The sequence below is a fragment of the Penicillium macrosclerotiorum genome, assembly GCF_028827735.1.
Source record: "Penicillium macrosclerotiorum strain IBT 26536 chromosome Unknown utg000003l_segment0_segment0, whole genome shotgun sequence".
Classification (NCBI taxonomy): domain Eukaryota; kingdom Fungi; phylum Ascomycota; class Eurotiomycetes; order Eurotiales; family Aspergillaceae; genus Penicillium; species Penicillium macrosclerotiorum.
In genome coordinates this window covers 5,008,310-5,023,026 of record NW_026643083.1, presented here as the reverse complement: position 1 = coordinate 5,023,026, position 14,717 = coordinate 5,008,310, and the positions used below count along the sequence as shown (strand labels likewise).

General features: G+C 50.7%; 3 protein-coding genes across 3 annotated transcripts; 2 read left to right on the top strand and 1 right to left on the bottom strand.

The window, feature by feature from the left end:
* Positions 1-204: 204 nt before the first annotated feature.
* N7462_004710 (glycerophosphocholine phosphodiesterase) lies at positions 205-4,015 on the top strand (the record flags this gene model as incomplete). Its single annotated transcript, XM_057076436.1, has 5 exons — positions 205-340; positions 404-1,230; positions 1,293-3,264; positions 3,326-3,726; positions 3,794-4,015. The coding sequence occupies 5 exons, from the start codon at positions 205-207 to the stop codon at positions 4,013-4,015; spliced, it is 3,558 nt and encodes a 1,185-aa protein (XP_056935941.1).
* A 590-nt stretch (positions 4,016-4,605) lies between these two features.
* On the bottom strand, positions 4,606-5,997 carry N7462_004709 (TauD/TfdA dioxygenase family protein; the record flags this gene model as incomplete). Its single annotated transcript, XM_057076435.1, has 4 exons — positions 4,606-4,772; positions 4,861-5,262; positions 5,307-5,636; positions 5,769-5,997. The coding sequence occupies 4 exons, from the start codon at positions 5,995-5,997 to the stop codon at positions 4,606-4,608; spliced, it is 1,128 nt and encodes a 375-aa protein (XP_056935940.1).
* Positions 5,998-12,364: 6,367 nt separating this feature from the next.
* Positions 12,365-12,619, top strand: N7462_004708 (uncharacterized protein; the record flags this gene model as incomplete). The annotated part of the gene is made up of 1 exon (XM_057076434.1): positions 12,365-12,619. The coding sequence occupies one exon, from the start codon at positions 12,365-12,367 to the stop codon at positions 12,617-12,619; it is 255 nt and encodes an 84-aa protein (XP_056935939.1).
* Positions 12,620-14,717: the final 2,098 nt, after the last annotated feature.

Genomic DNA, 14,717 nt, shown 5'->3' with positions numbered 1-14,717 from the left:
CTGCCCCGTGACTCTCAGGCTGGACAATTGAACGCATCGACCGTTTCTTTTTATATTGGCGGAGGAACCTGTCTGGACAACAACCTCCGAGGTGGAGTTTCGAAAGTTGGAACCAAGAGACGGAAACACAAACTCTTATAAGAGGAAGCACAGCCGGGCCTCAAAAGGAACAAGAACGCATTTGGATACAGGTGTCTTGCCAACATGAAGTTCGGCCGCAATTTGCCCCAGTTCACCGTCCCTGAGTGGAGTGCCTCATACATCAAGTACAAGGCCCTGAAAAAGCTCATCAAGTCGGCAGCCGAGCAATTGAAGGCGGGTCAAGAGGCGGATCTGGCCGGTAAGCGCAACCTTTTGGCGCCATGATACTCCCTTGCACCCCCTCAACATCCCTTCTAACCAGGATGCCCGGTGTGTGTTGGTCGGTTCTCGTGGATAGGTTTCTTCTACTCTCTTGATCGAAATGTCGAAGATGTCGACTACTTCTACAACAAGAAATACTCCGAGTACGCGCGTCGCCTGAAGCTACTGGAGGATCGCTATGGATATTCCATGGAAGGCCACCATCCGCTGGAGCCCGAGGACCGGCACGACCTGCGCGAGGCCCTCCTCGATCTGCGCTACCACCTGCGTCGCTTACAATGGTACGGCGAGGTTAATCGTCGTGGCTTTGTCAAGATCACCAAGAAGCTTGACAAGAAGGTGGGCGCCCGGGCTCAAAAGCGTTACCTGGAGACCAAGGTGGACCCGGCCCCATTCGCATCCAATGCTCGTGCCATCAAAGCTCAGGATCGGATCAATGCATGGATGGCTGTCATTACCGAACAGTCCAAGGCAGACGATAAGCTCGTGGATGATGCCAGCTCAACCCACTCTTCGCTGTCGCTGAAGCGTGGTTCAGCTCGTCCGTACCTGAACCTGCCCACCAGCGTGGTGACGGCGGTCGACGATGCCCTCAGAACGGACGACACTCATGTTCTACTTGAACTCCTCGAGACGTTGAAGATAGCTGCGGATGAAGCGGGTGATGGGATCTATGCCAAGGTCATTAAGACCCTTATTCAGCGATCCACTCTTCACCGCGCACGAGCCTGTCTGACGGTGCTGCTAAGTCGCGTGGATACGCTGGAGGAAGATGATGATATTAACCGGCGCAACTGCCTGCACCGTCTGGTCATTTCCATTGGCCGTGTCCAGTCGACCAGCGATTCCGAAGCTGCAGCCTCCATGGTGCTGGACTTCCCCCGGAAACCTCCCGTTATATCACGCCTGCAGCTCCTCCAACACTGCAGCCACCGCGCTCCGTGATCAAGGAGGCGCAAATGCCTCAGCAACTTGGCCGGGAAGACCCAGCGGTTGCTTTCTTGCATCATTTACTCGATGAGTTGCTCCCGCACCAACGAGAGTCCGTCATGAGCAAGGACCTCTCTGGCCGCACACCGCTGCATTATGCCGCTCAATACGGTTTTAAGGTGGTCTGTGAGGTCATTATTGAGCACCTGAAGGCCTGGGACATGTTTGATGTCAGCGAAGGTATCGATGGCTCTTTATGGCAGGACAATGACGGTTGGGCCCCCCTGCATCTGAGCGTGGTCGGTGGTCACCCAAAGACCACCCGGTATCTCCTTGATGCCGAGAACTGGAAGGCTTCGCACGGCAAAGGAGAGCGAGTCCGCAAGCAGGTTTCCAAATCCAGTGCAGTTCTCGCTCTCGCCACCAAGGCGAATTTTGTAGATATTGTTCAGTTGTTGGTTGAAGCTGGTGTTGATATCAACTATCAAGACGAGCAGGGAGAAACTGCCTTGCACGTTGCGGCCCGCTTTGGCCATGACGAATGTGCTCGCATCCTTCTGGATGGAACTGAAGACCAGAAGGCAAACCCTGATCTGGCCGAACACACCTATGCCTGGACACCCCTGTTCATTGCATGTGTTGATGGCTCTCTGAGCGTGGCTAGGCTACTAGTTGCCGCTGGCGCAGATGTTGACCGCTTCGATTCTTCTGGCTGGACTGCAAAGGAACATGCTGCTCTACGAGGCCACCTTGCTATTGCGCGGTGTCTTGCTGAAGTCAGTCCCGGCCCTCCCGCCACTGAACCAGAGCTGGTAGTTCCTGGCCCTTCTCAAAGCCCGACGCTGTCTGATTCCCCATCATCCCAGTCATCCCTGACAGATCGGCGGTCAAATATCCCCGGACCTACCTCTGGGAGTCCTGGGTTACGCAACACTGAACCTATTAAGACTTTTGGACACCGGTATCTCACCGATGAGACCATGATTTTGGTTAGCTTGGGAACAATGGATATGCGCAAACCTCTTGAGACCGTCAACCTCGACCGCATTCCCATGGAAAACGCTCACGCGACCCAGTTAGATACAGCTTTGTCTCTGGTAGTCACTGCCAGTGGTGCCCACGGGGAGCCAGAAGTCATTGATCTACCGGTTCAGGATAATATCTCGACTGAGCCGATTGTCTTCCACAGCAATGATGCAAGCAAGGTCCGTCTGCTCTTTGATCTTGTGCCCACTTACTCGGGGTCCAAGGAGCAGATTGTCGGGCGAGGCGTGGCCCTTCTCTCCAGTATCAAACCCACCGTCGGCTCCCAGAGAATCAATCTCAAGGGTGATTCTACTGTGCCCATTGTTGCGGCTAATACTTTGGAAGTAATTGGCTCTGTGACTTTCAACTTTTTGGTCATTACCCCTTTTAAACACCCAAACATGTCGATCACTGGTAACCAGACCTACTGGCGATCCATGAGCTCAACAATGGTAATTGGACACCGTGGTCTGGGCAAGAACATGGCCAGCCGTAAGTCCCTGCAGCTCGGTGAAAACACTGTTCAATCGTTCATTGCAGCGGCAAACCTGGGAGCTTCTTATGTTGAGTTTGATGTCCAGCTTACCAAGGATCATGTGCCGGTAATTTACCATGACTTCTTGGTCAGTGAAACGGGCATTGATGCGCCCGTGCACACCCTGACGCTCGATCAATTCTTGGAATTGGGGAAAGGTCGACACCGGAGCGTTCTGCCTGAAGGCGTGGATGTCACCGGCGATTTGGGCCCGCGGCAACGATCCATGTCCGTTGGTGGCTCTGAGTATAACCCGGCCGAGCTGACGGAAAAAATCAAGCATACCCGCGACTTTAAGAAGAAGGGTTTCAAGGGAAACACCCGTGGCGAGCATATTCAAGCTCCCTTCGCCACTCTCGAAGAGCTCTTCAAGAAAATCCCTACCCCTGTCGGCTTTAATATTGAACTGAGTGAGTTTCCATCGCTTCCTAAAGAACAGCTATTTTTCGACGATCTAACCAAGATCGCCAGAGTACCCCATGCTCCACGAGAGCGAAGAAGAAGAGATGGATACCTATGCTGTAGAATTAAACTCTTTCGTCGACACGGTCCTCACTAAGGTCTATGATCTTGGCCGCGGCCGTGATGTGCTCTTCTCCAGCTTCAACCCGGATATCTGCCTCCTGCTGTCCTTCAAGCAGCCTTCCATCCCCGTCCTTTTCTTGACTGACGCCGGCGCATCACCCGTGGGTGACATCCGCGCCAGTAGTCTGCAGGAGGCTATCCGGTTTGCCTCGCGATGGAACCTTCTTGGCATTGTCACCCAGGCCGAGCCGCTGGTCCTCTGCCCGCGACTTGTTCGCATCGTGAAGGAATCCGGTCTCGTCTGCGTGTCCTATGGTGCTCTGAATAACGACAGCCCTAACGTTGACGTAAGTTACCATTATATTCTCACCATGTCTCCTCCCTCGCAGAACCCACGACTAATACCCACATTAGTACCAAGTCGCTGAGGGCATTGATGCCGTCATCGTCGACTCCGTCCTGGGCATCACCAATGGCCTGATCCAGCGCTCAGGTAGATCCGTTGGTGAGCGCACACCGGGCCCTTCGCCCAATCCGATCCCGGCCGACGCCAAGGGTGCCATCCGGGTGCCACTCCTCGAGCAGGCGAAGAGCAAGAACCCTAACCCGACTCTGGATCCGACTGCTATTCTGTGACCTCATTTGCAGCATTATCTAATATGTGATTATGGGTGGATGAAGTTGTCTTGGGTGGAATATTTGCACACTGGGGGAAGGATGATATTTCTTTTGCTTATGCGTTGTGTCGTATGCTACATACATTACTGCATTGTTGTGAATAGTTGCATTCGGCTTGTTTGCCCGCTTCAACAGCCAATATTATCCACTTCGACCCGACTGCCTTGAATATGTTAGGGAGCAGGAATCGAAGTGGGGCAAGGAGTAGCAGTCTGCTCTCTCCTTTGCCGAATTTTCCAGTCCATGATCAACAGGTTGCCTCGGAATCTAGACGACGAGGAGTGAAAAATAGTAATAGGAGAGAATCTGAAAGAGTGTTTGGATGGGGGTGGAGGCAAATGCATTTTGAAGAATGTTGAGGTAGAGCAACCTGCTGTTTGCCAGACTGAGGAGCTTGAAAGCTGCCTAACTCCTCCAGCTCCTCCTTTACTTCTCCTACTGGTGAGATCTTCCTCAACTCTCGAAACGTATGGTGATTTGCTATGCTGCTAAACCGAGTTCCAGTCATAAAACGAGAGCATACAGACAAACAATAACTTGAAACAGGATCACCTAGACACTTCTTCGCTTTCTGCCAACGCCTGTCGTCGACTAATACTCTTGGGATCGAAGTATGGCCGTTCTCCAAGCCCTACAACTCGATGCCCTGTCCGCGGGCCAACCTCCTCATAGTCCCAGGTAGCGGCATGATAAACAGAGCGATTATCCCAGATAGCTATTAAAGACACCATTAGCACATGAAAAAAAAATACTCAAATCCCTCTCCCATCCCCGCAAATATGAATACAGGACCATGCGCTTACCAATGTCATTCGGGTTCTGCCAGCGTAGCCGGACTTGCAGATCGTGGTTCTCCTGGATCAGCTTTACAAACCATTGCAGCAGGTGCGCGCTCTCCTCTTCCGTCACCCCGTTCACCTTCTGGACATGTGTGCCCACTGCGAAGATGCTCTTCCACCCTGTGACCGGGTTCGTCCGCACCACGGGGTGCTCGGCGAGGAGCTCTTCGCCCACGTTCTCAGGGGCACCGCGCGGGCCGGGGTGAACTTTGAAGTTGTTGTTCGCGGCGACTTCGTTAAAGCGTGGCTGTGCGTAGGTTGCAGTCAGGCCGTCGAGAAATTTCTGGTATGGCTCGGACAGACGGTCATAGACCTCGTAGCCAGAGGCCCAGAGGGTGTCTTTTGGGAATGGGGTTAGCGAGTTGGCTGGGACGCATAGGAGGAAAAGCACCAGGGGAAAGACTACGTACCACCACCGGTCTTGGGGAGCTCTGTGAGGCGAAGGGCCGTATAGTCGGAGGGAATGGGCTCGAAGGTGATGTCCGAATGCCACTCGTGCCGAGCTGTCTGCCTTTGCTGGTTGCGATGGGCGTATAGCTTCTTCCGCTGGTTAGAGCTGATGACGCTGATTTCGTCGTCCGCAACGCCCTCCTCGCGGCCGGAGTTGACGATGGGGTGGATATGCAGACCGGAGGTTGAGGGCTTGCCGGAAAGCTCACCGAGTCTTTGGATAAGCTCTTTCTGCAGGTCATCGTTGAGCCCGTCTTGCTTTCGGAAGAAGACGACGCCGCGTTGGGAAACTGCGAATATGTGAGTATGTGCGACGGGATTGCTCTTCTATATCATTCTCGTCTCTCCTTCTTCGCTTTTCGTTTTTCTTTTTTTTTTTTTCCAGGGTCACTACGATGACGAGTGGATGGAGAAGAGCTTACTTGTAATGGCCAGGTCTCGAATCAAGTCATCAGAATTGGGGGCTCGCAGGAAGTCCTTGAGGTTGGCATTGGGGAACTCGCGGCCAATCACCGGGGTGACATCGAAGGACTCAAATGCATCCAGGGCTCCGCTAGGGTTGAGCGGCCGGCGTTCGAGGCCCTTGAGAATGATCTTGTCGTCCAGGATGGGGACCACTGGGGCATGCGTTTCGGTCAAAGACGGAGCCATTGCGGCAGAGGATTATTTCTGCGAGGAGAAGAATAGGGTATCGTTGGATCGAGGTGAAGAAGCCCTGAAAACCATCATCGGGGCATATTTATATGTACTCGTGGGGCTTCTAGATTGCCGATGACCCGGCCTCTTTGCAGACTTCTGCCATTCTGTATCCATGTCGCATGTTTTCTGTCCAAGCACGAATTCCATATTAGAATACGAGGCCAAATGATGCGCCAGCTTTGAAGATGTTGTTGCTACCGTTGTTGTTGCGCGATTCAGTCCGGCGATTTGGTGATTTGCGGGGTTGCGGGATGTTGACAAGGAAGAGTTGGAGTTGGCGCAAGTCTTCCACTGGATGACGAGAGTCGTGGGTGTTCCGCGATTGGCGGGGACCGCATGGGCTTCGGCAGATTCAGAAGCTATCATGACTCAGTCGGCTCTGCTGGCCATGTCCAGCCAACTCCAAAGCACGTCATTGTCCCGACTCGGCCTCGGATGCGTATTCGTCGATAAGGATGATGCTGACTAGGCCAACGGTGCTCGCTCTGCACTCGGACATCGGAGTCGCTCGTTCTTCCGACTTGACCAGAAGACTGTCTAGTGTGAGAAAGGAAACATCGTAGCCTGTGGCCCTATAGTCGGTGCTCAGGCCCGTCTTTGCATGAAATTGATCTAAGTCTAACTCATACCGAGAATCCGATCCGGCTTCAAAAATCGCCTCCGCATTCAAATCCTGAGAAAGCCCCAAATGAGGCTCGTAAGGCTTGAAACAAGTGCTAGTATCACCAGTGACGCTCCAAACAAGGGGTTGGGGTCTGGTAATCCTGTACAGCTCGGACTCTGCTGGCTGTTGGAAAAATATCCTGATATCCCACACCGATACTCTGCACCAGCGATGAAAGTGACGTTAGTATTGCTCTCATGGCATTGCGAGACTCTTTTTACCTGAATAAATTAAGGAAGCCCAAAATCGAAATTGATCAGAGCCGCAATCATTCAAAAGGGACGAAAAAAAGCTCCAAGAATCCCAGAGGGCATTTTAAATGCTCTTTTCTAGGGCGAAATGAACAGTCATTGCCCAATCGACGATTCACTTAAATGATTGATATTCCGTGGTGCCCTCGCAGAGATGAGAACGTTATCAGTCCAGCCAGCAAGCGGAATGTATAGTACGAGTTCATGTACTTCCCATCAATTATCTCGTCGACATTGGCAAACAAAAACACTAGCATGACCCAGGTGGTGGCATCTTAAGAACAATCCATCAAAGATTCTAGCCGCTACGTCGACAATGCTTCATGCCGCGTTGATGCATCTTTGGACATAACCGGATGCCTCACCTCTTGAGCCAGGCAGGTTAGACTTGTCCTTGCACATTGGCTCCCAAAAAATCCTATGATAAATCACTAATCAAGCATAATAAAATGCATAATATTACAGACATTCTTACCCTGTTGGATACTGCAAGAAGGATATGACAGGAAAATAAGCCGGAAGTTGTTGTACAGCACAAAGAGATCACGCTCTTCCATGATATGAATTCCACAGGCTTACTGCTATAAGGCTTCCTGGTCGTTCAATTGACAATTCTCATCATTCTACCAAACAAGGAAGTTCTAAAGTGCTCTTATTATGAAATAGAGTGATGAGAATACTTGATATAAACTTTGGTGCCGGAGAATAGGTGACGTTCAGGGTCGCCTAGGGGCAAATATATCTGCGATTAGTGATGTGATCTTTAAAAAAGGGGTTGAGGCGAAACGAGTTGATCTTGGGGCTATTGAAATATTCAAGAAATAACCCTTTCAGGACGTTCCGAATTATTGGCTTTAAACTATATATTTCGCGTGAAACTTAGCCATGGTAGATGAGAATATAGTCTTCACTTTCTTCAACGCTTGACGAGCAGCAAGGTATAACTTCTATCTGGTCAATTGAGTTAAATATCAGTTCGTAACTTTCCAGATGCCTCAGTTCAGCAAATAACTTGATATTCTAAGTTCTCTATGCACTAAAACGAGCAGGTTGCCTTTCTAGTGGTGAGTATTGCTTAGAATTGCCGAATCCCTCCCAGATGTAGTGACCATCAATAATGAGCTCTCAAGTTTCGAAAAAACCACATAGCATGGTAGAAAAAAGCATAATATCAGCGCTCTAGAAGATCCAAGTCTTCCCCTATACATCGCCGCGGAGCTCTCGAAAGGAAATTGAAGGGCTATCTCTCTCGGAAGTATAAACACAGGAGAAGATCTAGAAGCGCCCAGGCCTGAACCGTTATCGCGAGCACAATGATGAATGAGAAATCCCTGCCTGAAAGAGCAAGGGTAAAAAGCAAATCCAAGGTAGTGTAGCATTTTTGAATCTATATATTCATATTCTAGTTTGCACTTTTGTATTTTCCATGTCGTGTGGCTGTTCGCTAATGAATCTGATCTCCAAAGTTTATTATGTACAGATTCGGAGAATATTGAACCACATATCTGAATATCATCCTTCCAGACATCCTCATGCAGATCTTTGGTTGGGGGGTTGTTGCCAGTTCTTTGTAACTCCTGACCCGGCCCTAGGAGTTCCCATCAATGACTGGCTCCGGCCCAGATGAACTATTTGCATTGACCTTCGTTTTTAATGTATTATGGGGGTTGTGATAGCGGGCAGCGATTCAATTCTTGACACACCCCTCTCATATGGCAGCAACCACCATCATCTACCATATATTTTTGTCCTTAGGCGAGCCAGGCGTAAGCAGTAATGTCCTGCATTTGGTTATTGGAGCATCATCGACTGCAATATGAGGGTAGTATTGCTCGATTGTTGCCGCGGTTGTGAAAAATCGGCGCTCTTCTCAGCACCATCATATTTTCTTGTATACAAGCTGCAAAGAGAACAGCTCAACGAGGACCAACATATAGTCTATGTTGAGCATCTTTTTGGCTGCTGAGCACTGCACCGCTGTTTCTCTTGCACAAAATCTTGCTCACTCGGTAGACGCCGGGGATCATAGACTGAAGCAGTCTCTGGAGTCTAAGGTATACGAAAGATCATAGATGGGGTTGTAGTCTTCTGCAAAACTTCAAGGGCCAATGTGCTTTCAAGAAATAGGTGACAAAGCGACATTGGAATTGGTCCTTTTCCGGGACTGCATATGTGTCTTCAATCTTTAACGCAGGGTCGTGTTGAGCATCTCGAATGTTGCGCCTGGGCGAGCAAAGACCTGGTATTAGCCACTGATGTCAAGGACAAAATGCACAAATGGGATTATTACAAATTTCAAGTCAGAGATGGCTGAGTTGGGCTGTCAATTCGTATACAGGATGAATGGTGGCTCAGAGTACTGCTAGCTGTGGGTAACGATTGCCAAGCTGGAAATAGGCATCATAAGGCAAGATATCACAATGATATAGACCTCTGTCAGTCCTTCGTACTATACATAAAGAAACGGATATAGAGTTTGAAGCAATGGATGTAGAAGCCAATACCCTAGAGCCAGGGCCGTTTATTGCGGTACAAGTCAATATTGCATTTGATTGCGGAATTCCCCTCAATTCTGCGTTGATTCACATTGCCACCCCAGAATTCCACAGCAATCTCAACTGCAATACACAGACGGAGTCCCTAGAATAGAAATGCCGAGCAGGATTTACCATCGGTTTGATCTTCTGACTATGAGGAAGAGCGACGGCAACCAGACCCCGAGCGGCAAGGGAAGACGAGTGATCAAGGGTGTTTTTGTTGGCCCCCATCTTGTGGCGTCTGAATAGTTGGATAGCGACTCACGCCGAGAAAAACCTGATAGGTAAATTAATTCTGAAGGGATTCGTGGACCAAACCATCGGGGCGCAGTCTGCGGCCTGGCCCGACTGGCAAGATGATAACAGGTATAGTAATGGGCGTATCATGGCCAGTGCTTTTGCAGGGGCTGTAGCTCAGTTTTTTCCACGAGTTCCAAAATCCGTGCCATGCCTACTAGTGAATTAGTGAATTAGTGAATTTCCACGATAGCGCGGAACGTGCACAGAGTGTGAAACGTAGATCCTCGCGACGTCAGAGGCTTCCAATCTTCAGCAGATCCCAACCCCTGCAAGCAATGTACCTGCTTGTGATTGTTCTACTGGGACATACGAAGAGGATCTAGCCGATCATAGGTGCCATTCTTCCGTGAGGAATAGTGTGGAGATACATGGAGTACCCAATACCGCGGGTTTTGAAGAGGCCCAAAAACTGACAATATATCTTATATCCACGGTATCCAGCCCATTCGAGAACTTAGAACCAAGCACTCAGTTTGTCTAGCAGCTACTTCAAAGTCTAATTTGCCACTCCATCATCCTTCGTGCTCTCGTCTCTCGGAAATACGCACCGTCGAGTTATACGGATAGATAGCATCCGCTACAATCTAACATGTTGGCCGGTTGGGGGCGAATGGCAACTTGGGACTATCTGAATTCATAAGGCAGATTTGAGGTCACATAAATCTTGCTGCATTATTGCACCCTGTAGACATGGGCCAGGTTTCATCCACAGAGTCGGGTGCGGATGAGGATTCTCAGGGGCCGTTCTCGTTCGTACTCGTTTCCAGTGAACGGAAGGATTAGCACTGGGGTTAAGCCATTTCCCAGCTCTGCGGGTCCGACCAGTGCCATTGATACCCTTTCCCGAGGAGGATACGCGAATCCATGCGCTCGGTGATGAAAGAATGAGGAATGAGAGCAGAAAATGATAAAAAGCGTTAGAATGATAATTTCGAAGCGACCTAAGCTTCTTCTCTCATCCAACGATTCGATGTCTACATAGGGAATTTCATCGCTAGGAGCCCCAATAATCATCTAGCTTCGCGTCGACGATGCATGTCGCGTTCCTAGCTGCTTTGAGTATCGGGGGTTCCCGGGGTCCTCCATTCAAAAGACTTTGCGAGAGCGGATCGGGTGGATCTCCGCACCTAGGCTGGACAAGGTGGGTATAGTGGATAGAGTGGAGCAGAGGAAAGTTGAGGGAGCAGATCAGGGCCGTGGCTTCTCCGTCCAACATTTAGTGTCCGGTGCTCGTGCGGAGCCATTCTAGCACCGAGACAGGAAGACAAAGCCGGCCTGTGGCTGTCATGATCGTTGATCGCGACGAAAGAGGCAAATAGAGCGAACGTCATCTGGAAAGCTCTGCGCGCCCTGTTTGGATAATTACCCCTGCATTGAAACGGTCCCAAGAGAGCGCTTGCCCCCACCATCGGGGCTGGCGTGTTCTTGGAAGACCGTGGAGACCCTCGGACACCAATTGCGCCTCACATACTCTATACGGAGTACTGGAGGAAAGTCTGCATGGTCGAGGAGTGACGAAGATCACCCCTAGGATGCCCTATGCGCGATGGCCCGGGCCAGAACCCAGCTCGTTGGGCGATTGATTACTCCTGCGACGAAGCGGGGAGGAGGGATTAGGGGGCTTCAGCCGGGGAGAAGACCCGGAGCCGAGGAGACAAGGCTTGCTGCGATGCTCGTAAGATAACTGGTAGATGTGGTCGCTTTTTTTTCCCAAATCAGTGATGCGTCGATATTCCTCATTCAGTCAATGTAGGCCTTTCTGATGCCTCGCGTGCAGGTTCAACACAGCCTGGTAAAGTGAAGTTGGTTTTCGTTTCCCCTGATAACAGAATACGCAGGAGTGGTGTTGGTATGTTGTTGTTGTTGTTGTTGTTGTTGTTGTTGTTGTTGTTGTTGCTGTTGTTGCTGTTGGTGTTGTCGTAGAGAAGGGGATGTTGGATGTGAGATCACGAAGAGCTGGGCGTTACAGTGCTGACATAGCCTCGACCCTAACTTCAACTTGAACTTTCAACTTCAACGTTCGGCCATCACCACCCATGACGCGCATGACTACCAGGCACCCGAATTCTTTCAGAAACAGAAACTAGACAATCCGCTGCTAAGCCGCAATAGCAGGACGCCCCCAGGAACACCAGGAGCAAACCAACAATGGACTTATTTGGCTGGTCAACAGCAAGCCAAGCGACTACGCCATCAGGATCGAGGTCTTTCCTCTCATTCCCTGCTTGCCCCCCTGGTCACGACCCGCCGCCCGTTATTCGGTTACCAAGGATGACAATCCCTGTTTAGCACAAATGTTACCACGTGGAAAGGGGGATACAGGCGCTCTGGGAGTCCGGACAATGATCAAATAGAGTAACCAAAACGGTGGAACAACCAGATCAACCGTGCACAGGCTCTGCTCCCCCACTGCTGACGAGTTGTCCAATCGACGTCGGGAGCCCCAAGGCAGACTGCAGGATGATCGCCCACTACTGGACGAGAAATTACGTTCTTACACCCAGGCGGCAACACTCCACCGAACCGGAGGTGGAACGGATCCTGACGGGACTGGCAAAGAGTGCGACATGTACAGATCGAGGCAAGATCAACGGCGGCGAGCCTCGAAGGTTGCATTGGCTGTATTCGAGCAGCAGCGCTACGACGGTGGCCGTGGGGGCCAGAATGGCAAGTCCCACGGGAATTACCAGCGAGCTGGGCCACTGGGTCGGGCTGGGCTAGGCATTGAAGCACACGGAGTAACCGACGCCCAGGCCCCCGAACCAGGAGCATTCCCAGGCATCAAATTGATGAGGGGAGACGAGGTTGAGTCAGGGGAATAGTGATCCAACCGGTTGCTGCGCAAGTAAAAATCCCGCGGCAAATCAGAGCCCGTCCTCCTCGGCCTTGGTCGGTCCATCGGCGCATTCGCTTATCCTAGTGTCGCGCTTAGATTTTGTCGGGTCTTTACTGCACCAGTGATCGTTGTCTAAGTGGGCTTCTGGTCTGTGCAGCCATCACTTGAGCCGTCGCAACCCGCAGATCAACCTCGGGGCGGACGACAGCCCTCTCCAGCGTGACGGAGCAGTCCACTCTTTATGTCCGCTTGCCGGGCGACGCTAACCCGCACACAATTGAACTCCATGATTTTTACAGACCTATGGTTGGCTGAGACTCAGCACTAATTTTTTTTTGCAAAGCCTGAGGAAGCAGTGCATTCCCAGTTTGTTTGGAGCTACACCGCAACGGTTTGCCATGTGGGAAGGAATCCTTCGGACCCCCTCTGGCCCTTTGCTCGTTTGCATCCCCCTGATGCTTCGTGCTAGCCGGGTCCCGGTTCTGTGTCTCGTTCAGACAATCAACTAGCTCAAAATGGTATTGAGGGGAAAAGCCTCGTAATCGACATCCCAGATGAAATTGGCTGGGTTGGAAACCAAGCAACCGCACATCGTTCGCACGCCCCCATCGACTTTGAGGATCAATCGCCCCACTGTACCCTTCTCACTGGGATCAGTCGCGGCCGGGATTTTCTTTGCCTAGTCTTCTCAACATGTAGCCTGTGGTTTGAAACCCGTGGAACCAGCTTGTCGTCTCGATTTCCTAATGGGAAAGTACTTGGAGGAACCCGAAGATAGCTGGGTTGACTTCCTCTGGGGTTTACATCGCATGTCGAGCAACTGCTCGGACCAGCCCCCAAATCTGCCCTGCCACCCCACCGATAGCCTTCCGCCGACTTATCCGACAAGCTTCTCGCGTCAGACCCATGGATTTGACGGCAACTCGACTGAGGGCTCGGGGAGGGGAAGAAAGAGAAATCCAATGTGTACAGGCTTATTTGGGAACCAACGGCGCTTGTCTGCAGACGACAAGGAATGAATCATGAAACTCAGGGAGCACCTATCAAAGACCGCTCTTATGCATGTCGAAAAGATGGCAACCAAACAGCTTTGCCGATAGCATCTGAAAATGTTGGTGAGGGGACAACGATTAGCATTATCTGACCCAGGATGGACTCAGCCATGGCCACTGGAACCACTGGAGCCATCGGAGCCATCGGGGTGGGGGCTGTGGGTGGTGGTCGATCAGTTGAGCATCGTCCTGCTCGGCCGGCTGCACACTATGCTGAAATCGATTTGCCCTAGGTGTTTCATCTTCGAGGATTGACAAAACTACTTCAAAGAGTAATTTGGGGGCACTTTATCTCTCTCTCTTCTTTTTTTTTTTTTCTTTTTTTTTTTTTTTTTTTTTCCTTTTGCTTTACTTGCTTCGTTTTCTCTTTGATCTTTTTTTCTCTTTTTTACTATTTTGTTTTATTTTATTGGGTATTTTTTCATGATTCTCATTTTTATTTTCATTTTGGCTCTAAACTCACCTGGGATCGTGCAAAGTCGCCCAGCTTCAATTACTCTTCCGTAAATCAGCCGATCTTTATTGATCCGCCCATGATCCCCTCTCTCCCCCCGGGGATTATATAGAAGGCCGCCATCCGGATCAGGTACGTGGATTCCGCCGTCCTTCTCTTCCTGTGTTGTCTAAACCAACTGGAGTCTAGAACTTCCTTACCAAGCTGTGTGGCAAGATATAACGAAGCGTCACAACCCGATTCCTTTCCCTGCTGAATTCACACCCACCAAACAACTGCGGAGCCCAATTTGTCTCTCGACGCCCTAATCTCGCTGTTCTATGACATAAGAGGGGCTTGCCCAACATTGCCTACAATGTCTATCAGTTGCACTCTGCCCCAGTATTCCAACCACTTCGTATCCTCAGTGTCGCCCTATTTGGAATCATCACGGCCACAGTACATATCACCACCGCCAAGTTCCATCATGGATCAACAAACAGTCCATCCTGATGCAAAACGCATGAGTCCTCAACGTACGGTACCTTCCTCGCCGTCCTCCACCGGCGAGCACCGAGTGAGCAAAGCGAAGAAGGGAA